This window comes from Lucilia sericata, unplaced genomic scaffold, assembly GCF_015586225.1.
Source record: "Lucilia sericata isolate MDLA Ls3-8-SP2 unplaced genomic scaffold, ASM1558622v1 Contig000643F_arrow, whole genome shotgun sequence".
NCBI lineage: Eukaryota > Metazoa > Arthropoda > Insecta > Diptera > Calliphoridae > Lucilia > Lucilia sericata.
This window is the reverse complement of record NW_023994649.1, coordinates 91,881-113,745: the sequence shown is the minus strand read 5'-3', so window position 1 is coordinate 113,745 and position 21,865 is coordinate 91,881. Positions and strand designations below refer to the sequence as shown.

Sequence of the window (21,865 nt, the reverse complement as noted above, 5' to 3'; positions counted from 1 at the left end):
GCATGTAGAGCCCTTAGTAAATGAGAATCTATAAAAGGGGAATTTTTGGAACTTTTTCGTCTTTCGACTGGTACTTTTTGAGTTTTCTATAAAATTTAACCTAGAAACATGAATTTAAGCATGTAGAGCCCAGAGTGAATGAGAATCTATAATAGGGGACTTTTTGGTACTTTTTCGTCCTTCGACTGGTACTTTTTGAGTTTTCTATAAAATTTAACCTAGAAACATGAAATTAAGCATGCAGAGCCCTTAGTTAATGGGAATATATAAGGGGACTTTTTGGTACTTTTTCGTTCTTCGACTGGAACTTTTTGATTTTTCTATAAAATTGAACCTAGAAACATGAAATTAAGCATATAGAGCCCGGAGTAAATTGGAAACTATAAAAGAGGACCTTTTTGGTACTTTTTTGTTCTTCGATTGGTACTTTTTGATTTTTCTATAAAATTGAACATAGAAACATGAAATTAAGCATGTAGAGCCCGGAGTAAATAAGAATCTATAAAAGGAGACTTTTTTGTACTTTTTCATTCTTCGACTGGTACTTTTTTCAGTTTTTTATAAAATTTAACCTAGAAACATAAAATTAAGCATGTAGAGCCTGGAGTAAATTAGAATCTATAAAAGGGGACTTTTTGGTACTTTATCGTACTTCGACTGGTACTTTTTGAGTTTTCCATAAAATTAAACCTAGAAACATGAAATTAAGCATGCAGAGGCCTTAGTTAATGAGAATCTATAAAAGTGAACTTTTTGGCACTTTTTCGTCCTTCGATTGGTATTTTTTGAGTTTTCTATAAAATTCAACCTAAAAACATGAAATTAAGCATATAGAGCACGGCGTAAATGAGAATCTATAAAAGTGGACTTTTAAGTACTTAAAATTGAGTACACATATACAATCATCATTTCTTCAAATTAGGGAATTACCAATATTTAAAAATTTGTAATCTTTGTAATACATATTATTTTTTCCTTGCTAAATGAAGAGCCAACATATTTCTCATTCTATAAAAACCCTCGCTAACAAAGTAGCGGGTAATAAGCTAGTCGATTATAAGTTACCTTTTTCGATGTTTAAGGGGATTCCTAAGAAAACTATTTTTACTTTTGAATGTCATTAACTTTTCAAATAATTAATAAACCACTTACTGTTAAATCAAAATTTTAAAGTGTTTATAATACTACTTTCTAAACAATCTTTAGACTAACATAAGTTATTAATATTAATTTAATATAAAGTATTTAACAAGAAAAAAAAATATCACGAAATACAGGGGCAAATTAGGTATGAATATCTGATAAGACATGAAAATCGCCTAGGTTAAAAACACGTTTCTGCAGTTATAGCGTCGATAACAGTGATAATTGAACTGTTAAAGAAAGATATTATTCCAAAATTTCAATATAAAAGAATTAGGAAATGTTTCGAAAGTAGTTTAGTTAGTTAAGAACTTCTGTAAACAGCAGGCGGTTTAATAAAATTTTAAATAAACTAAAAAATTTGGTTTTTGAACATGTATAAAATAATTTCGGCTTCATTCTTAATCGCCTTGGCGATTGTAACAAATGGAGAGGTAAGTTTAAAACTTGAACTATGCTTACACAAATAAAAGAAATCTTCATCATATTGCAGAAATTACGGTAATATTTATATTTTAACCAATTTTATAGATCCAAAATGTAGAACCATACAACTACAACTCTAATTCCAATTCGTCCCTTCGCACTGAAGACTACATCAATATGAATAGACAACAATATGCTAAAGTTATCGAAGAATATGATATACAAATGGAAATTTTCAAACAATCGTATGCAGCAAGTCTTGAGACCATTAACATAAGACAGGACATGTTAGTCGATACACTTGTTCAAACTGATGCTGAATTAAATCCTTTGGAAATTCTTAGCAATTTAAGTCAGAAATGTGTTGCCAAATATCGCCCTTCAATACCAACAGTGTCTGCTACCAAAACAAAAATGAATTACTGTTTTACCACTGCCTCCCAACAACTTAATAATATGCTTAATATACCCCGTAACACTAAAACTTCCACGGAGAGCTATTTAAAGAATAGTTTTGAAAGAGACATTGCTCTCTGCAAGAGAACATATTCTACATCACCTTTTAATTACACCATGTGTGCTATACAATCTGTAAGTGTTTTTATATCGAAACTATATATTAAAATGGATTTAATTAAATCTCATAACTCTAATATTTTCAGGTTGAGGCTGCCAACATTTATATATTCAGCAGTCAAAAAAATTTTGCCAATCAAATGGCTGTAGCCGAATGCTCTTCTAAAGCTAATATCAATAATGCTTTGGATTGTAGTTATTCAGTTGAGAAGGAGGCTATTTCTGCAGTTGCTGAAGCCAAAACATTAATTAACAAGTGTCTGACCGCACAAGATGTCTGTAAATCATGTAATCAAGTTTTCACATGCTCCGAAGTACATTACATGAAACGTTCTGAAGTCAGTTATAGCAGTAGAACTATGGATAATCCTTTCTATGGACGTAATGATATAAAAAATTGCTTAATGTTGCAAATACAATAAAAAAGATTAAGTACTATTTGTTAAATATGTATTTATAACGAAATTAATAAATTGTACTACTAAATATGTAGAAAGCATTGAAATTTAACACAAATTTGAATTATTGTATTAAAAAGTTAACAAATGGGAACTTATGTATTTGTTTTTAAATTAAGTTCAAAAATGAATCAAACCGATTGAGTACAGCCAGAAAAAACGCTCCGCATCGATTAGGGCGAGACAAAATTTTATATCCACTTTCGACTGGTCGAGAGTTATTCGAACATATCGGTAATTATTCCTTCAACTGTATTCGGTCCAGGTCTTTCCCCGATTCTGCTGTTTATAGAGGATGGGTCCCGATAGTAGGGCTTCTTTAAAAATTCACTTTATAATACTGGATCCTTAAAGTGTCCGTCGAGATACTCAAAAATTTCATAAATGTACGGTTAGTTTTAAGCTACTTATGAGCGTTAAAGTGAAATGGAAATATTAAGTCAATTATTTGCGTTAAAGTGATTTGTTGAAGGGTCTTTTATGCTCCGATGTCCACCATACATAAATTGAGTAAAATTATGTAATGATACTATATAATTAAGAAATTTATGACCTTTTAAACAGCATTTCGAGAGGGAGAAATCGTAGACGGATATGCTTATTTTCAATACCAAAGAAACCATATCTATAGAGAAGTTAGTTAGTTAGTTAGTTAGTTAGTTAGTTAGTTAGTAGTAGTTAGTAGTTAGTTAGTTAGTTAGTTAGTTAGTTAGTTAGTTAGTTAGTTAGGTAGTTAGTTAGTTAGTTAGTTAGTTAGTTAGTTAGTTAGTTAGTTAGTTAGTTAGTTAGTTAGTAGTTAGTTAGTTAGTTAGTTAGTTAGTAGTAGTTAGTTAGTTAGTTTAGTTAGTTAGTTAGTTAGTTAGTTAGTTAGTTAGTTAGTTAGTTAGTTAGTTAGTTAGTTAATTAGTTGTTAGTGGTTAGTTAGTTAGTTAGTTAGTAGTAGTTCGTTATTAGTTAGTTAGTTAGTTAGTTAGTTAGTAGTTAGTTAGTTAGTTAGTTAGTTAGTTAGTTAGTTAGTTCGTTAGTTAGTAGTTAGTTAGTCTAGTTAGTTAGTTAGTTAGTTAGTTAGTTAGTTAGTTAGTTAGTTAGTAGTAGTTAGTTAGTTAGTTAGGTAGTTGTTAGTTTTAGTTAGGTAGTTAGTTAGTAGTTAGCTAGTTAGTTAGTTAGTTAGTAGTAGTTAGTTAGTTAGTTAGTTAGTTAGTTAGTAGTAGTTAGTTAGTAGTCGTTAGTTAGTTCGTTAGTTAGTTAGTTAGTTAGTTAGTAGTTAGTTAGTTAGTAGTTAGTTAGTTAGTTAGTTAGTTAGTAGTTAGTTAGTAGTTAGTTAGTTAGTTAGTAGTTAGTTAGTTAGTAGTTAGTTAGTAGTTAGTTAGTAGTTAGTTAGTTAGTTAGTTCGTTAGTTAGTTAGTTAGTTAGGTTAGTTAGTTAGTAGTAGTTAGTTAGTAGTTAGTTAGTAGTTAGTTAGTTAGTTAGTAGTTAGTTAGTTAGTTAGTTAGTTAGTAGTAGTTAGTAGTTAGTTAGTTAGTTAGTTAGTTAGTTAGTTAGTTAGTTAGTTAGTAGTTCGTAGTTAGTTAGTTAGTTAGTTAGTTAGTTAGTTAGTAGTTAGTAGTTAGTTAGTTAGTTAGTAGTAGAGTTAGTTAGTTAGGTAGTTAGTTTAGTTAGTTAGTTAGTTAGTTAGTTAGTTAGTAGTAGTTAGTTAGTTAGTTAGTTAGTTATTAGTTAGTAGTTAGTTAGTTAGTGTAGTTAGTTAGTTAGTTAGTTAGTAGTTAGTTAGTCGTAGTAGTTAGTTAGTTAGTAGTTAGTTAGTTAGTTAGTTAGTTAGTTAGTTAGTTAGTAGTTAGTTAGTTAGTTAGTTAGTTAGTTAGTTAGTTAGTTAGTTAGTTAGTAGTAGTTAGTTAGTTAGTTAGTTAGTTAGTTAGTTAGTTAGTTAGTTAGTTAGTAGTTAGTTAGTTAGTTAGTTAGAGTTAGTAGTTAGTTAGTTAGTTAGTTAGTTAGTTAGTAGTTAGTTAGTTAGTTAGTTAGTTAGTTAGTTAGTTAGTTAGTTAGTTAGTTAGTTAGTTAGTTAGTTAGTTAGTTAGTTAGTTAGTTAGTTAGTTAGTTAGTAGTTAGTTAGTTAGTAGTTAGTTAGTTAGTTAGTTAGTTAGTTAGTTAGTTAGTTAGTTAGTTAGTTAGTTAGTTAGTTAGTTAGTTAGTTAGTTAGTTAGTTAGTTAGTTAGTTAGTTAGTTAGTTAGTTAGTTAGTTAGTTAGTTAGTTAGTTAGTTAGTTAGTAGTTAGTTAGTTAGTTAGTTAGTTAGTTAGTTAGTTAGTAGTTAGTTAGTTAGTTAGTTAGTTAGTTAGTAGTTAGTTAGTTAGTTAGTTAGTTAGTTAGTTAGTTAGTTAGTTAGTTAGTTAGTTAGTTAGTTAGTTAGTAGTTAGTTAGTTAGTTAGTTAGTTAGTTAGTTAGTTAGTTAGTTAGTTAGTAGTTAGTTAGTAGTTAGTTAGTTAGTTAGTTAGTTAGTTAGTTAGTAGTTAGTTAGTTAGTTAGTTAGTTAGTTAGTTAGTTAGTTAGTTAGTTAGTTAGTTAGTTAGTTAGTTAGTTAGTTAGTTAGTTAGTTAGTTAGTTAGTTAGTTAGTTAGTTAGTTAGTTAGTTAGTTAGTTAGTTAGTAGTTAGTTAGTTAGTTAGTTAGTTAGTTAGTTAGTTAGTTAGTTAGTTAGTTAGTTAGTAGTTAGTTAGTTAGTTAGTTAGTTAGTTAGTTAGTTAGTTAGTTAGTTAGTTAGTTAGTTAGTTAGTAGTTAGTTAGTTAGTTAGTTAGTTAGTTAGTTAGTTAGTTAGTTAGTTAGTTAGTTAGTTAGTTAGTTAGTTAGTTAGTTAGTTAGTTAGTTAGTTAGTTAGTTAGTTAGTTAGTTAGTTAGTTAGTTAGTTAGTTAGTTAGTTAGTTAGTTAGTTAGTTAGTTAGTTAGTTAGTTAGTTAGTTAGTTAGTTAGTTAGTTAGTTAGTTAGTTAGTTAGTTAGTTAGTTAGTTAGTTAGTTAGTAGTTAGTTAGTTAGTTAGTTAGTAGTTAGTTAGTTAGTTAGTTAGTTAGTTAGTTAGTTAGTTAGTTAGTTAGTTAGTTAGTTAGTTAGTTAGTTAGTTAGTTAGTTAGTTAGTTAGTTAGTTAGTTAGTTAGTTAGTTAGTTAGTTAGTTAGTTAGTTAGTTAGTTAGTTAGTTAGTTAGTTAGTAGTTAGTTAGTTAGTTAGTTAGTTAGTTAGTTAGTTAGTTAGTTAGTTAGTTAGTTAGTTAGTTAGTAGTTAGTTAGTAGTTAGTTAGTTAGTTAGTAGTTAGTTAGTTAGTTAGTTAGTTAGTTAGTTAGTTAGTTAGTTAGTTAGTTAGTTAGTTAGTTAGTTAGTTAGTTAGTTAGTTAGTTAGTTAGTTAGTTAGTTAGTTAGTTAGTTAGTTAGTTAGTTAGTTAGTTAGTTAGTTAGTTAGTAGTTAGTTAGTTAGTTAGTTAGTTAGTTAGTTAGTTAGTTAGTTAGTTAGTTAGTTAGTTAGTTAGTTAGTTAGTAGTTAGTTAGTTAGTTAGTTAGTTAGTTAGTTAGTTAGTTAGTTAGTTAGTTAGTTAGTTAGTTAGTTAGTTAGTTAGTTAGTTAGTTAGTTAGTTAGTTAGTTAGTTAGTTAGTTAGTTAGTTAGTTAGTTAGTTAGTTAGTTAGTTAGTTAGTTAGTTAGTTAGTTAGTTAGTTAGTTAGTTAGTTAGTTAGTTAGTTAGTTAGTTAGTTAGTTAGTTAGTTAGTTAGTTAGTTAGTTAGTTAGTTAGTTAGTTAGTTAGTTAGTTAGTTAGTTAGTTAGTTAGTTAGTTAGTTAGTTAGTTAGTTAGTTAGTTAGTTAGTTAGTTAGTTAGTTAGTTAGTTAGTTAGTTAGTTAGTTAGTTAGTTAGTTAGTTAGTTAGTTAGTTAGTTAGTTAGTTAGTTAGTTAGTTAGTTAGTTAGTTAGTTAGTTAGTTAGTTAGTTAGTTAGTTAGTTAGTTAGTTAGTTAGTTAGTTAGTTAGTTAGTTAGTTAGTTAGTTAGTTAGTAGTTAGTTAGTTAGTTAGTTAGTTAGTTAGTTAGTTAGTTAGTTAGTTAGTTAGTTAGTTAGTTAGTTAGTTAGTTAGTTAGTTAGTTAGTTAGTTAGTTAGTTAGTTAGTTAGTTAGTTAGTTAGTTAGTTAGTTAGTTAGTTAGTTAGTTAGTTAGTTAGTTAGTTAGTTAGTTAGTTAGTTAGTTAGTTAGCTACATAGCTACATCGACTTAGAGTTTAAAAAAGGACCCAGAATACATATGTCGGTCTACGACTAATATTTTGAGGTGCTTTTAATTGTCTTGGTTATTTTCAATAATTCACTTACTAGGGTTGGATTAGGACACAAAACATTGTTTTAGAATGATAATTTTTGAAAAATCTAACGCCATATTTTATATTGAAATTAAGAAATTTATTAATTGATATGCAAATATGTTTGAAACAGTATTACAGTATTTCTAATACAATTGCAACATTAAGCAATTTTTAATGTCACTACGTAAATAGAAAGGATTGTTCATAGTTTTACGCGTATAACTGACTTCAGAACGTGGCATTTTATGAACTTCGGAGCATGTAAAACCTTGGATACATGGTTTGCAGTCATCTTTACTCTCCAGACACTTGTTAATTAATGTTTTGGCTTCAGCAATTGCAGAAATAGTCTCCTTCTCAACTAAATAACTACAATCCAAAGCTTTATTGATACTAGGGTGATCGACTCGATTTTTCAACCGGTTTTAAAACCGGTTTTTTCTGCTTTACCAGTGTCGGTTTTTTCTAAATGTTGATTTTTCGAATATCGAATAACCCGGTTTTTTCACTTTTTAAAAACCGGTTTCGAATACTTTTATTTGGTTTGTATTTAAAGATTATTTAAATGAAATTTTGAAGTAAATAATACAGCGCGTTTAAATTTTAAAAATATTCGAGTCTAGGAACTAGGATATATTTTTCTAAAGCACCATTGGTTAAACTTTTTTGATTTTCCTAATTAATTAAAAAATTTTATTTGTAAAATTGATAACTGTTTAATAAAATTTTATTAATCTTAAGATTATATTCCAACTACAATAATTAATTAACCGCTGAAATATTATGGAAGTGTTGGAATGCCTATGAAAATTTCCTAAAAGGGCTTTAGAATAAGCTAGGATTACATAGTACCTTATGTTTAACAGAAGTGTCCACTTTTTTCCTATTTTTTTTTATATTAAAGAAATAATGTAAATCAGACGACTAGATCTAAAGCTATAATCTGTTAAACTCTTAAAAATCATTTCGGGCCATGTTTTATTAATCAAATTTAAACATAAACATTAATTTCTTCAAATTAACATATATTTTTTTATTTATTATCAAAAACCGGTTAACCGGTTTTTTCTGAATTTGAAAAATATCAACCGGTTTTTTTGAAATGTCAACTATTCGAACTATTCGAAAACCGGTTTTTGGAAAATGTCGAATAATCGATCACCCTAATTGATACTAGCTTCAGACGAGCATTCAGCAACATCCATTTGAACGGCAAAATCTTTTTGACTTTTGAATATATAACTGTTGGTGGTATCAACCTGAAAATATCGGAGTTAATGAGCATTTATATTTAGCATGCCACTAAATTGTTGGTTGGCAGTGGTAATACAGTTATTTATTTTTGCTTTAGTAACAATCACGGCTGGTATTGACGGCCGATATTTGGAAACACATTTTGGGTTTTGGATTTCTATGGACATTAATTCATCATCAGTTTGAACAAGTGTGTTGACTAACATGTCCTGCTGTATGTTAATGGTATCAAGACTTGCTGTATACAATTGTTTAAAAAGTTCCATTTGTATATCAAAATCTTCGATATATTTAGCAAATTGCTGTCTATTCATATTGATGTAGTCCTCAGTGCGCAATGTTGAGTTGATGTAAGGTTCTACATTTTGGTTCTATAAAAATTGTAAAAAAAACGTTATTTTTTCAAGTTGTCAGATACTTTCGATCTTCGGTTCGTTAAGGTTTTAAATTTACCTCTGCTCTTGCCAAATCCCCTAACACTATTAAGAATAAAGCCGAAATTATTTTATACATGTTCGACATCGAAAATTTGTTAAATTTTTTTTAACGCCGTTTGTTGTTTGTAGAAGGTCTTCAGCGACTAAACTACTTTCCGAAAAATCTTCACTTGTTTTATATTAAAATTTTGGAATACTTAATACCTTTAATAACAATTTCCTTATCACTGATATCAGCAGCACATCTGCAGAAAGGCGTATTAGTAGAAGTGATTTTAATTTCTTATCAGCCAAACTTTAATTATTTGCGCCTGTTTTTATTATTGATGAATTTATGACCGAATTCAAAAAGAAGAAAATAAACAAGTAAGAGTGTTATATTCGGCTGTGCCGAATCTCATATACCCACCATCAAACCGTATGCCGTAAAAGGAATGCTCCCCTATAAACATCAGCGTGATATTTGGAATATGGCTTAAGTCAATTATGGCCCGAGCTCTTTTGAACTAACAAAATATTAATTTAAAAAAAATATTTTATTTCAATTCTTAAACCATGAGCGTCAATTATGAACCGATACTCATAAAATTTTGTACATTCAGGGCTATACTCGTATTTCAAATAAGGAACACTCGTAGTTTTTTAACCAAAACTCTTTCCTGAAGGGAACCTTTTGTGTATTACCGACACATTCCGCATGAAATTCGGAGCGAATTTCATAACCGTATTTCATAACTCATATTTTTAAGCCAGTAATGATCGTTTAAGTAATTTTCTGAAGGGGACCTTATATGGGCGGTAGGTTAAATTATATACCGATCCTCCCTAAATTTGGTGGAGAGATTAAACTTATGTGCGTCAATTTTCTTCACATTCCTATTTTTAAGCCAGTAATGAGCATTGTAGTTATTTGCAGAGGGGGACCTTATATGGGGGAAGGGTCATTTATGGGCCGATTCAAAAAATTGGTATAGAGGTTTTGGCTCGTAAGAAACTTACGTATGTAGCATTTCATCGCTTTACTCGTATTTTTAAGACAATAGTAAGCGTTTAAGCTATTTCCTGAAGTGGACCCACATAAAAGTTATTAAAATGATTTTGGTCGCGAGGAACTTAATTGTGTAAAATTTTATTGCTATATTCGTATTTTTTAGCCAGTAATGAGCGTTAAAGATTTTTTCTAAAGGGGACCTTATATGGGGGGTAGGGACATTTATGGACCAATCCCCAAAAAATTTGGTAGAAAGATTTTGGCTTACATAAAACTTATTTATGTCGAATTTCATCGCTATACTTGCATTTTGGGGCCAGTAATGAGTGTTAAAGTTATTTTCAGGAGGGGACCTTATATGGGGGGTAGGGTCATTTATGGGCCGATCCTACAAAGATTGTTTAAAAGGTTTTGGTTCGTAAGAAACTTATTTATACTGAATTTCATCGCTATGCTCGAATTTTTGGGCTAGTAATGAGTGTTAAAGTCATTTTCTAAAGGGGACCTTATATGGGGGGTAGGGTCATTTATGGGCCGATCCTAAAAAAATTGGTTAAAAGGTTTTGGTTCGTAAGAAACTTACTTATACTGAATTTCATCGCTATACTCGAATTTTTTTGCTAGTAATGAGTGTTAAAATCATTTTCTAATGGGGACCTTATATGGGGGGTAGGGTCATTTATGGGCCGATCCTAAAAAAAATTGGTAGAGAAATTTTGGTTCGTAAGAAACATACTTGTACCGAATTTCATCGCTATACTTGCATTTTGGGACCAGTAATGAGTGTTAAAGTAATTTTCAGAAGGGGACCTTATATGGGGGGTAGGGTCATTTATGGGCCGATCGTCAAAAAATTAAGTATAAAGATTTTGGCTCATATGAAACTTATTTATGTCGAATTTCATCGCTATACTTGTACTTCTTAAGCAGTTATGCCCGTTAAAGCTGTTTTTTGCAGGTCCACTTGTATGGGGGCTATCCGAAAAAGTGGACCGATATTGCCCATTTTCAATACCAAACAAACCTTAACAATGGAGAATATTTGTGCAAAATTTCAACTGTCTAGCTCCTCTCTTGTGGTCCCTATCGTGATTTCAACAGACAGACGGACAGACGGACGGACGGACGGACGGACGGACAGACGGACAGACGGACGGACATGGCTAGATCGTCTTAGAATTTGAAAAGAACCCAGAATATATATACTTTTATGGGTCTATGACCAATATTTCGATGTGTTACAAACGGAATGACAAAATCAATATACCCCCCATCTTTTTTGATGGTGGGTATAAAAATAAATAAAATTAATTAATTACTCAATTTTTGTATTTTTGTATTTTTCATACAAATTTTTAAAAATTGTTTTACATTCTACTTTCTGATTACGGGCCTTAATTTTTTTCTGAGAAATGTTCAACTGAAAATTTTTTTAATTAACAATTTTGATTTAACTCTAATTTATTAATATTCAGTACTTCCATGTATTAAATTCTATTCTTTTTTCGCTTCATTGAAAGTTTTTGCTGGCTAGGCCTTAGTTAAAAATCCCCAATTTCGGATTATGCCAGTCTTGTATTAAATGAGCGATATGTATATAATAACGTCTTTTTATCACTACTAGATGTGTTACAAACAGAATAACAAAATTAATATACCTGTATATATTTTTATATTTTAATAATTTTTAAAAAAAAACTTAAGCTTACATAACATCTATGTACTCAAAATCAGATAACGATTTATTTTAATTTTTTACTATGAAATAATTCACATATAATTTCTTATAAACTTAAAGGATTGTTATGATTGATTTTTAAGTGTTTCACTATCAATCATCAATCCTATCACAATGAAATTACTATTAAACAAGTTTGATAAGGAATAATCAAAAAGCTATAAATAAAATCGTCACAATCGGAAGTGTCATAAAAATAGTATTTATGTTTATAAAAATTATTGCTATTGATGGATTCCCCTTCAGATAAATAGTTTAGTTCCGAGAAATTCATAATAAATTATTTGAAAATAAACGTAAAATTTTGTAAACAAATTAGACAGAGTAAAAAAATAGGTAATATATATGCTTAACATGATAAAGATGGGGGAATATTTATTTTCTTATAAGGTTTGTAACATAACAAAATGTTGGCCGTAAAACTATAGAAGTTTATATTTACATTAGGATATCCCATTTTTTTGTAGGAATACTTCTCAAGCGATGCGTGTTTATACATTAAATACGAGAAAAACAAAAGTATGAAAACCCACACATATAAGCGTAGTTTTGAAGATCTTTTCAATGAAAAGTTATATTAATACCCTACACCATTATAGTAGGGGGGGGGGGCGTTATTCATTTGTGTTGATGTTTGTAACACCCAAAAATTTTGGTCCTAAAACTTAAAGTATGCCAATCGGCTAAGAATCACTGTCTTCTATCTATCTATCTATCTATCTATCTATCTATCTATCTATCTATCTATCTATCTATCTATCTATCCTATCTATCTATCTATCTATCTATCTATCTATCTATCTATCTATCTATCTATCTATCTATCTATCTATCTATCTATCTATCTATCTATCTATCTATCTATCTATCTATCTATCTATCTATCTATCTATCTATCTATCTATCTATCTATCTATCTATCTATCTATCTATCTATCTATCTATCTATCTATCTATCTATCTATCTATCTATCTATCTATCTATCTATCTATCTATCTATCTATCTATCTATCTATCTATCTATCTATCTATCTATCTATCTATCTATCTATCTATCTATCTATCTATCTGTCTATCTATTTTATCAAGATAATTTGATAAAATTTGTTCTTCAAAAAAGAGCATCGTTTCACCCAAGGACGAAGCCTGTTGAAAATGGTTAAAATCGACCCATTATGTCGCCTAGCCTTCATATAGTTCTGTCGGGTAGATCGGAGAACAGGCCCGAAAGAAGCCTAGGTTTGCTGTATATATATATATATACATCCTTCCTTCACAAGGGAAAAAGAAATACACATGCCTGGTACCAAATTGATACCAAACTGTTAATAATTTTTCAATAACATCCGTTGTCAAAGTATATACATACATACGATAACACTATATAATGTTGACAACATTTCAACAATTCGTTGTCGAACTCCAAATTTTATACACATCCGTTGTCTGAATGTTAACAAACAAACAATCTGTTGCCAACAGTGAGCTTACCACGTTTGTTAACATTTAGACAACGGATATGTATAAAATTTAGATAGACAACGAATTGTTGCAATGTTGACAATGTTGCCTTGTCAACATTACATAGTGTTGTCGTACGTATGTATATACTTTGACAACGGATGTTATTGAAAAATTATAAAATCTTTTATGTTATTTCTTTTTCCCTCTGTGTTCAAACTAACTAACTAATTTTGTCTACCTAGATTTTGACTTGGAACCGAAGTGCTTAACCTTTTGACTGACTTTCAATTTGATACATCCAGTGATTCCCCAATTGATTAATTTCTATCTATAGACATCAGTGATGTCATATTTAACAATTTCTCTTTTAATATAATAGTTTGTCAAGGATAAAAAAAACTTACAAATTATTGTTATTTTATCAATGAAATTGCAAATAAATGGACTTTTAAGGGGATTCCTAAAAAACTTTTGATTGTATAAAGATTAAATTACTTTATTTTTTTAAATAATGTTAAATCAATATTTTAAAATCTTTATAGCAATACTTTTAAGTTATGACTATTAAATTAACATTTACCAGGAAAAATAAATCAACAAATTTATCAATAAAAGCAGAGGCAAATGGGGCAAGTATGTCTGATAACACAAGAAAATCGCCTAGGTTAAAAACACCTGTCTACAAATTAAGCGATAACTGTTGAAAAGATTTTAGTCCAAAATTTTATTATAAAAGTACTAAGTAATGTTTCTAAAATAGTTAAGTTATTTGAGAACCTTTGCAAATAGCAAGTGGTATTAAAAAATTTTAAGCAAATCACAAAAAATATTTCGAACATAATCTCGGCTTTATTCTTAATCGTATTGGGGATTGTGGCAAATGGAGAGGTGAGTTTAAAACTTTAACTAATTTCATACAGATAAAAAACTAAACTTAAATTGTTACAAAAATAATGCCAATATTTTTATATATTAACAAATTTTATAGATCCAAAATGTAGAACCATACGACTATAGGTCTAATAACAATTCATCCCTTCACACTGAAGACTACATCAATATGAATAGACAACAATATGCTAAAGTTATCGAGGGATATAATACAGAAATGGCTATTTTCAAACAATCGTATACAGCAAGTCTTGATACCATTAACATACGACAGGACATGTTAGTCGATACGCTTGCTCAAACTGATGCAGAATTAAATCCCTTGGAAATACTTAGCAATTTAAGTCAGAAATGTGTTGCCAAATATCGCCCCTCAATACCAACCGTAACTGCTACCAAAACAAAAATTAATTATTGTATTTCAACTGCCTCCCAACAACTTAGTAGTGTGCTTAATACGCCCCTTAGCACTAGAACTTCAACCGAAAGCTATTTAAAGAATACTTTTGAAAGGGATATTAATCTCTGCAAGAGAACATATTCTACATTACCTTTAAATTACACCATGTGTGCTATACAAACTGTAAGTGTTTTAAATCGAAAGTACATATATGTATAACAAAATCATTAAAATGCTCATAACTCTAATATTTTCAGGTTGACGCTGCCAACATTTATATATTCAACAGTCAAAAAAATTTTGCCAATCAAATGACTGTAGCCGAATGCTCGTCTAAAGCTAATATCAAGAATGCTTTGGATTGTAGTTATTCAGTTGAAAAGGAGGCTATTTCTGCAGTTGCTGAAGCCAAAACTTTAATTAACAAGTGTCTGGCCGCACAAGATGACTGTAAACCATGTAACCAAGTTTTCACATGCTCCGAAGTACATTATATGAAACTTTCTGAAGTCAGTTATAGCAGTAGAACTATGTATAATCCATTCTATGGTCGTTATGATATTAAAAATTGCTTAATGTTGCAAATACAATAGAAAATTGATACTATTTGTTAAATAAATTTTTATAACGAAATTCATAAATTGTACATATAAAACAAGTAAGAAATTATAGTCGGGCGAGGCCGACCATATAATACCCTACACCTGTTACAAAAATAAAATGTGATTTAGTTTTCATAATAAAGCATTTAAGTTGAATTTCTCCTTGCCTTGAATTATACTTAAGCCATTTATTGCTGAATAAAATAGTGGGGCTATGGTCAAATGAGACCTTATAATTATAAAATTCATGAGAGTCATCAAGGCTAGTATAGAACTTGGTTTTGCAGCTTTTTGTCGAGATACGAGTATATTAAACATAATTATAAACTTAAAATTCCTATTCGTCGGGTTCAGTTGTATGGGGGCTAGGTGAAATAATGGACTGATGTTAACCATTTTTAATATTCTTCGTCTCCGGTACCATAGAAGATCATGTGCCAAATATCATTGAATTATCTTCAAAATTGCGACCTCTAGTTTGATTACAAAGTTTACAAGCCCTATTCAGGGGTTCAGTTGTATGGGGGCTAGGTGAGAAAATGCACCGATGTTAACCATTTTCAATAGACTTCGTCTCCGATACCATAGAAGATCATCTGCCAAATTTCATTGAATTATCTTCAAAATTGCGACCTGTAGTTTGATTACAAAGTTTACAAGCCCTATTCGGGGGTTCAGTTGTATGGGGGCTAGGTGAAATAATGGACCGATGTTAACCATTTTCAATAGACTTCGTCCCTGGGACAATAGAAGATCATGTGCCAAATTTCATTGAATTATCTTCAAAATTGCGACCTGTAGGTTGATTACAAGGTTTACATGGACGGAAGGACATAGCTCAGAAATGATTTTAAAGTGGTGTAGGGTATAAAAAGTGTGAAATTTTATTGATGGCACATTCATGTCCTTTATACACTCGTGTAGACCTACTCTCAACTATGCCAAAGCTATGCGTGTGAAAGTTTTTCGACAAGGTACATCAAAGTTATAGCGTTTTTTTTATTAAAGTTTTTTAAATATATTGTCAAAAATACATTTATCAATATTATTCAAGGTTTAAGAAATCGATAATACTTAAGTAAATAAAATTATTTAATATTCAAACTGCAAATTCCTAATAAAATTAACATAATTTTATATGAGATGCTAAACATTTTTATACTCTACACTACTTTAGCGGAGAGGGTATATTGGATTTGTGTTGATGTTTGTAATGTTTAATGGTCCTATATCCACCTTTAAAAATACCCATCTGCTCAGAATCATTTTCTGAATTGATTAAGCCATGTCCGTCCGACCTTGTAATCAAACTACAGAGCGCAAGGACGAACACTATTGATTTTGTTTGATATCGGTCCATTATTTTACCAGCTCTATATAAACGGATCTCCTAAATTGTGATAAGGAGCTCATAATTATGCCAAATATACTAATTGATTCAAACATTTAATTTGACTTAAGTAAGTGTCTGATGAACCAAAACCTCTCTACACTGAAAATAATCCATGCTCAACTTTACGAAAAAAAATTTCGTAACTTCTATTTTCGTAATATTTACAAAAATTTCGTGTATAATGCGAAATATTATTTAATAAAACCCTTTTCAATTTTTACGAAAGTACGAAAACCGTTCGTAATATTTGTTTCTTAAATTTTAGCGAAATTAAACATAATGATATAAATTAAATTATCATTAAATAAAACTACAACATTTTTATAAAATTTAAGAAAAAGTATAATATTATTCCCGAATTATTTTCATAAAAAAAATTAAAAATTCGTGTGGAGAATAATTTTGAACTAAAATTAGAAAAAATATTTTAAAATGAACAAAAATGTTGGCATAAATTAATATTTGGTAAATTTTACCATATTTATTCAAAATTCACTTTTTTCAATTTATGTAAATTAATTTTTCCAAGATTATTTTGCATTACACTAAAATATTTCGTACAATTTCGTATATATTACGAGCGATTCGTACAATGTACGACATTTTTCGTATATATTAGGCATGGATTTTTTTCAGTGTACCAAATTTAATGTGAATCGGTACATAATTGACCCCCAAATAAGCCCCCCTTCAAAAAATGACTATAACGCTCATTACTGGCTTAAAAATACGAGTATAGCAATGAAATTTGACATAAAATTTTATGCGGATCGGTTCATAATTGACCCACCCCATATAAAGACCTCTTCAAAAAATTACTATAACGCTAATTACTGTCTTAAAAATACGAGTATAGCAATGTAATTCGACACACATAAGCTCCATGCGAGCCAAAACTTGTGTAGAAAATTTAATGTGGATCGGTCCATAATTGACCTTAACCCCCATATAAGGTTCTCATCAAAAAATGACTTTAACTCTCATTACTGGCTTCAAAATACGAGTATAGCAATGAAATTTAAAATAAGTTAGTCCCTAATGAGCCAAAACCTCTCTACCAAATTTTATATGGATGGATCAGTCCATAATTGACCGTATCTCCCATATAGGGTCCCTTCAAATTACTGTCTTAAAAATAGGAGTATAGCGATTAAATTCGACACACATAAGTTTCATGCGAATTTTATATGGATCGATCAATAATAAACCCTAACCCCAATATAAGGTACCCTTCAAAAAATTACTTTAACGCTCATTACTGACTTAAAAATTCTAATATGGCAATGAAATTGGACACAAATAAATTTCATGAGAGCCAAAATCTGTCTATCAAATTTTATGTGGATCAGTCCATAATTGACCCTACCCTCCATATAAGGTCCCTTCAAAAAAATGACTTTAACGCTCATTACTGGCTTAAAACTATGATTATAGCGATGAAATTCGACAAGCATAAGTTTCATGCGAGTCAAAATATCTCTATCAAATTTTATATGGATCGGTCAATATTTAACCATAACCCCATATAAGCTACCCTTAAAAAATAACTTTAACGCTCATTACTGGCTTAAAAATACGAATATAGCGATGAAATTGGACACACATAAGTATCATGCGAGCCAAAATCTGCCTATTAAATTTTATTTAGTTCCTAACCCCCATATAAGACCCCCTTCAAAAAATTTCTTTAACGCTCATTACTGGCTTAAAAATACGAATATAGCGATGAAGTCAAAATCTCTATCAAATTTTATATGGATCGGACAATAATTAACCCTATGACGTATACATAGCTTAAGTTTCTTACGAGCCAAAACCTAAGAAACTTTTATAGGAACGTAAATCTTCCTACCGAATTTCAGGCGTAAAGTGTCGGGAACTTATATTCGATGTAAAGAATGTGTGTTTATTTGTTTGTGGGTTTGTTTGTGGATTTGTTTGTTTGTTTGAAGTCTATAGATGGCTAAACGACTGGACCGATTTTCTTGAAATTTTAACAGTACCTTCCTGTATATCTGGAAGGAACTATAGGCTACTTTTTATTTTAAAATTTCAAGTAGGCGAGTTGCCACGCCTACTTAATAGCTATTAAAAGTCATATATCTTGGAAAATGGTACAATTAGAGTTCACAAATTTTGCACGGACAACTTTGACATCCATAAGAATATTTTTTTTGACAAAATGGACGGAATGACTATAGTGGGCGTGGCACCTTCCATATTAAGAAAATATTAAATATGTATATCTCGGAAAATGTAACAGTTAGAGCCCTCAAATTTGGTCGAAGCCACATAAGTCTCAATGTTATTAGTTAGGATAAAAAGTGGCGTAGGGGAGTGGCACCTCCTTAATTAAATACACAAATTCGTTTATCTTGGAAACTATTAGAGTTAAAAGCTTACAATTTTGCAAGAAGAACTTTAGCATCCATGGAAATATTTTGGGTAATAAATTGGCGGACTACCAATGGGGGGAGTAGCACCTCCCATATGAATTAAATACAACAAAATATTTTATCTAAGAAACTAAAAGAACTAGATTCCTAAAATTTTTCAAAAAGGACTTTCATATTCATCCGATAATTTTGGGAAAAAAAGCGGACTTTCATCAGGGGGTGGCTTGGAACCCCCATATGAATTATATAGAAAAATTTGTATATCTGAGATACTGTAGAAGCTAGAATCTTCAAATTTTACATGAAGAACTTTGACATTAATGTGCAAAATTGGCGGACTTTCAATGGGGGGATTGGCCCCTAACATATTAATTAAATTCGGAAAAATTGCCGAACATGCAATAATTTGAGTGGCATCTTCCATGTGTAAGTGCTTTTAGTGTAGCAAAGCACACTGGGTATAGCTAGTTATTTATACATTTTATAATTTTTATTCAAAAATTAAACATAATTTTTATTCAAAAATTAAACATAATTTTCTAATATATTTGCAACATTAAGCAATTTTTAATATCATTACGTCCATAAAAAGGATTTTCCATAGTTTTACTGGTATAACTGATTTCATAACGTTTCATGTTATGAACTTCGGAGCATGAATATAGGTTACATTGTTTGCACTCATCTTGACCCGCCAGACACTTTTGAATTAAAGTTTCGGCCTCAGCAATGGAAGAGATGGTCTGTTTTTCAACTATATAACTGCAATCCAAAGCTTTATTGATGTTAGCTTTCGCCGAACATTCGGCAACATTCATTTGGGTGGCAAAATTCTTTTGATTGTTGATTGTATAGCTGTTAGCGGCGTTAACCTTAAAATAAGTTACTTGTATGAAATAACAGACTTTTTAATTAAAAATAAAAATCGCTTACCACATCTGTAATACACATGGTGTAGTTTAAGGGTAATGCATTATAAGTTTTTTGGCAGGAGGCAATGTCCCTTTCAAAGTTATTCTTATAATAGTTTTCCAAAGAATTTCTGGTGCTTAGAGGACTACTAAGCATACTATTAAGTTGTTGATTGGCAGTGGTGACACAATTGTTAAGTTTGGTTTTGGTAGCAGCCACGGTTGGTATTGAGGAGCGATATTTAGAAACACATTTTTGACTTAAATTGCTTAAAATTTCCAAAGGATTTAGTTTTTGTTCTGTCTGAACAAGAGTATCGATCAACATGTCCTGTCGTATGTTAATGGTATCAAGACTTGCGGCATAGGATTGCTTAAACACTTCAATTTGTTTATCATAGTCTTGGACATTTTTAGCATATTGTTGTCTATTCATATTGATATATTCATCAGTACGTACTGATGTATTATAATTGATCACATAATTGTACAGATCTAAATTTTGAGTCTATAATAAAGTAAAGTAGTATTGCTATTAAAGTCAGCCGTTTACTTAAATATGCAATAAGTTATTTAAACTTACCTCCTCTCCATTTGCCACTACCGCCAAGACAATTAGGAATAAAACCGTAATTATTTTATACATGTTTAAAATCTTTAATTTTTAATTTATTTAAAAGTTGTTAATACTGTTGGTTATTTGCCAAAGTTCTGCAATAACTAAACTACTTTTGAAACATTTCCCGGTTCTTTTATATACATTTTTTTCTATAATATATTGTTTATCAATCTTATCGCTAGTATTTCTATGGAAAAGATTTTCTAACTAAGGCGAATTTTTTATCAGTTAAAATTGAATGATTTATATTTTATTGATAAATTGCCATACAATATTGTCAATAGAAACTTTATATTCAAATTAATGTTATAAAACTTCTATAATTTTTAATTAATATTGAGTGGTTTCTTTATTCTTGATGATTAATACTAAAATTAAACCGGAAACTTACCATGCTTGTTAACATTTAGACAACGGATGTGTATAAAATTTAAATAACATCCAGTTATAATTTTGACAACTTATCTTTGTCATTACAACAATGCATTGTTGTCACTTCGATTACGCTTTGTGTCATTTCGGCAATTCTTCGTTGTAATTTCGACAACGAATCGTAGTCATTTCGACAGTGCAACGTTCTGTTTGACAATATAGCGTTGTCACTTTGGTAATACATTATTATTTTCTGTTGATTTGATAACGCCGTGTGATTTTTATATATTTGCTATTGGTATGACAACTATCCGTACATACTTTGGCAACGAATGTTATTGAAAAATTATAAACACTTTGGTGTCAATTTGGTACCAGACGTGTATAATTTTAAAACGTCTTTTTTTCCTCTGTGTATGTAAGTTAGATAAAAAAATAATTAAAAAATATGTTTTTCCCGTTATTTGTAAGTTTTCTAAGGAATTTTTTGATACCAATGTATCCAGATCCATGCTAAATATATATATTATTATGTAAAATTCGTATAGTTGATATAAAAAAATAATAACCCATTAAGTTTTAATAGTAATTATTAAAGGGTTTTGAGGCCTATTGCGTGATCAATATCAAAATATATATATTTTTTATAATTTTTTAAAACTTTTTTGGGATTAAAAATTATGTATTAAAATCTTTAAATTATGAAAAACGATCAATTATATATGGTGCTGACACCTGTATTTCAAAAAAATAGATAAGTTAAGACATGAACCACTGATCAACATCACTATAGAGGCGACATCTAATTGTTGAATAAAATTAGTCATATTAATATCCAATAGCTGTACAGTTCTCATACATTATAATAATCCGATATAGCGATCGCAATAATTCTTAACTATAAAGTGGTAATTAATCGAAAAAAATGAACCGACTTCAACCAATTCAAATATGAATTAATATTCTTATAAAAGTATTTAGTTTTGATTAAAACTGTTAAGACAGGCATAACAACTTAGTTGTATATATCCCGAAAATCGGGACTGCATATAACATCCCCTTTAGAAAATGACTTTAAACTCTCATAGCTGGCTTTAAAACACCAAATTGGACTTAAACTAGTTCTACAAAAAAAAACTTGAGGATCGCAACATTAGTATATTTTCCTTGAAATGTGGAAACATTAAGTATTGAGATCAGATTTGACAATAATTATATACTCAAGACACCATTAAAGATTCTCTTCTGAAAATCATCATGATGCAACCTTATATAAAAACAAGTTAGAGTGCTATATTCGACTGAGTCGAATCTTAAATACCCTCCACCAGCTACTTTGATATTAATACTTTTCTAATTGATCAAATATTTGTAGAAATTAGTTTTCTCATGTCTTAAATAGAAAAAATCCCAAGATTTATTTAATTTTGTAATAAGTTATGAGTATTTATGTGATTTTCTGAAG

At 29.8% G+C, this 21,865-nt stretch overlaps 4 protein-coding genes across 4 annotated transcripts; 2 read left to right on the top strand and 2 right to left on the bottom strand.

The window, feature by feature from the left end:
• Positions 1-1,442: 1,442 nt before the first annotated feature.
• On the top strand, positions 1,443-2,655 carry LOC119606976. Its single transcript, XM_037960660.1, has 3 exons — positions 1,443-1,577; positions 1,675-2,160; positions 2,232-2,655. Exons 1-3 carry the CDS (start codon positions 1,518-1,520, stop codon positions 2,565-2,567), a joined length of 882 nt encoding a protein of 293 aa, XP_037816588.1. The 5' UTR covers positions 1,443-1,517; the 3' UTR covers positions 2,568-2,655.
• A 4,351-nt stretch (positions 2,656-7,006) lies between these two features.
• LOC119606974 lies at positions 7,007-8,773 on the bottom strand. The gene is made up of 4 exons (XM_037960657.1): positions 8,639-8,773; positions 8,207-8,556; positions 8,109-8,173; positions 7,007-7,328 (listed from the first exon to the last, which is right to left on the bottom strand). The coding sequence occupies exons 1-4, from the start codon at positions 8,705-8,707 to the stop codon at positions 7,075-7,077; spliced, it is 738 nt and encodes a 245-aa protein (XP_037816585.1). The 5' UTR covers positions 8,708-8,773; the 3' UTR covers positions 7,007-7,074.
• Positions 8,774-13,586: 4,813 nt separating this feature from the next.
• On the top strand, positions 13,587-14,740 carry LOC119606979. Its single transcript, XM_037960663.1, has 3 exons — positions 13,587-13,704; positions 13,805-14,290; positions 14,365-14,740. The coding sequence occupies exons 2-3, from the start codon at positions 13,877-13,879 to the stop codon at positions 14,698-14,700; spliced, it is 750 nt and encodes a 249-aa protein (XP_037816591.1). The 5' UTR covers positions 13,587-13,704; positions 13,805-13,876; the 3' UTR covers positions 14,701-14,740.
• A 4,245-nt stretch (positions 14,741-18,985) lies between these two features.
• Positions 18,986-20,153, bottom strand: LOC119606989. The gene is made up of 3 exons (XM_037960673.1): positions 19,993-20,153; positions 19,432-19,917; positions 18,986-19,370 (listed from the first exon to the last, which is right to left on the bottom strand). The coding sequence occupies exons 1-3, from the start codon at positions 20,053-20,055 to the stop codon at positions 19,038-19,040; spliced, it is 882 nt and encodes a 293-aa protein (XP_037816601.1). The 5' UTR covers positions 20,056-20,153; the 3' UTR covers positions 18,986-19,037.
• Between the last annotated feature and the right edge of the window lie 1,712 nt (positions 20,154-21,865).

Coding starts and splice junctions, on each gene's coding strand:
- LOC119606979 (XM_037960663.1), top strand. CDS start 13,877: ATGAATAGACAACAATATGCTAAAGTTATCGAGGGATATAATACAGAA. Junction 14,291..14,364: donor CCATGTGTGCTATACAAACT/GTAAGTGTTTTA, acceptor TAATATTTTCAG/GTTGACGCTGCCAACATTTA.
- LOC119606974 (XM_037960657.1), bottom strand. CDS start 8,707: ATGTCGAACATGTATAAAATAATTTCGGCTTTATTCTTAATAGTGTTA. Junction 8,174..8,206: donor CTAAATATAAATGCTCATTA/ACTCCGATATTT, acceptor TACCACCAACAG/TTATATATTCAAAAGTCAAA. Junction 7,329..8,108: donor TGCTGAATGCTCGTCTGAAG/CTAGTATCAATT, acceptor GAGTCGATCACC/CTAGTATCAATAAAGCTTTG.
- LOC119606989 (XM_037960673.1), bottom strand. CDS start 20,055: ATGTATAAAATAATTACGGTTTTATTCCTAATTGTCTTGGCGGTAGTG. Junction 19,918..19,992: donor TAGTGGCAAATGGAGAGGAG/GTAAGTTTAAAT, acceptor ACTTTATTATAG/ACTCAAAATTTAGATCTGTA. Junction 19,371..19,431: donor CCATGTGTATTACAGATGTG/GTAAGCGATTTT, acceptor ACTTATTTTAAG/GTTAACGCCGCTAACAGCTA.
- LOC119606976 (XM_037960660.1), top strand. CDS start 1,518: ATGTATAAAATAATTTCGGCTTCATTCTTAATCGCCTTGGCGATTGTA. Junction 1,578..1,674: donor CGATTGTAACAAATGGAGAG/GTAAGTTTAAAA, acceptor CCAATTTTATAG/ATCCAAAATGTAGAACCATA. Junction 2,161..2,231: donor CCATGTGTGCTATACAATCT/GTAAGTGTTTTT, acceptor TAATATTTTCAG/GTTGAGGCTGCCAACATTTA.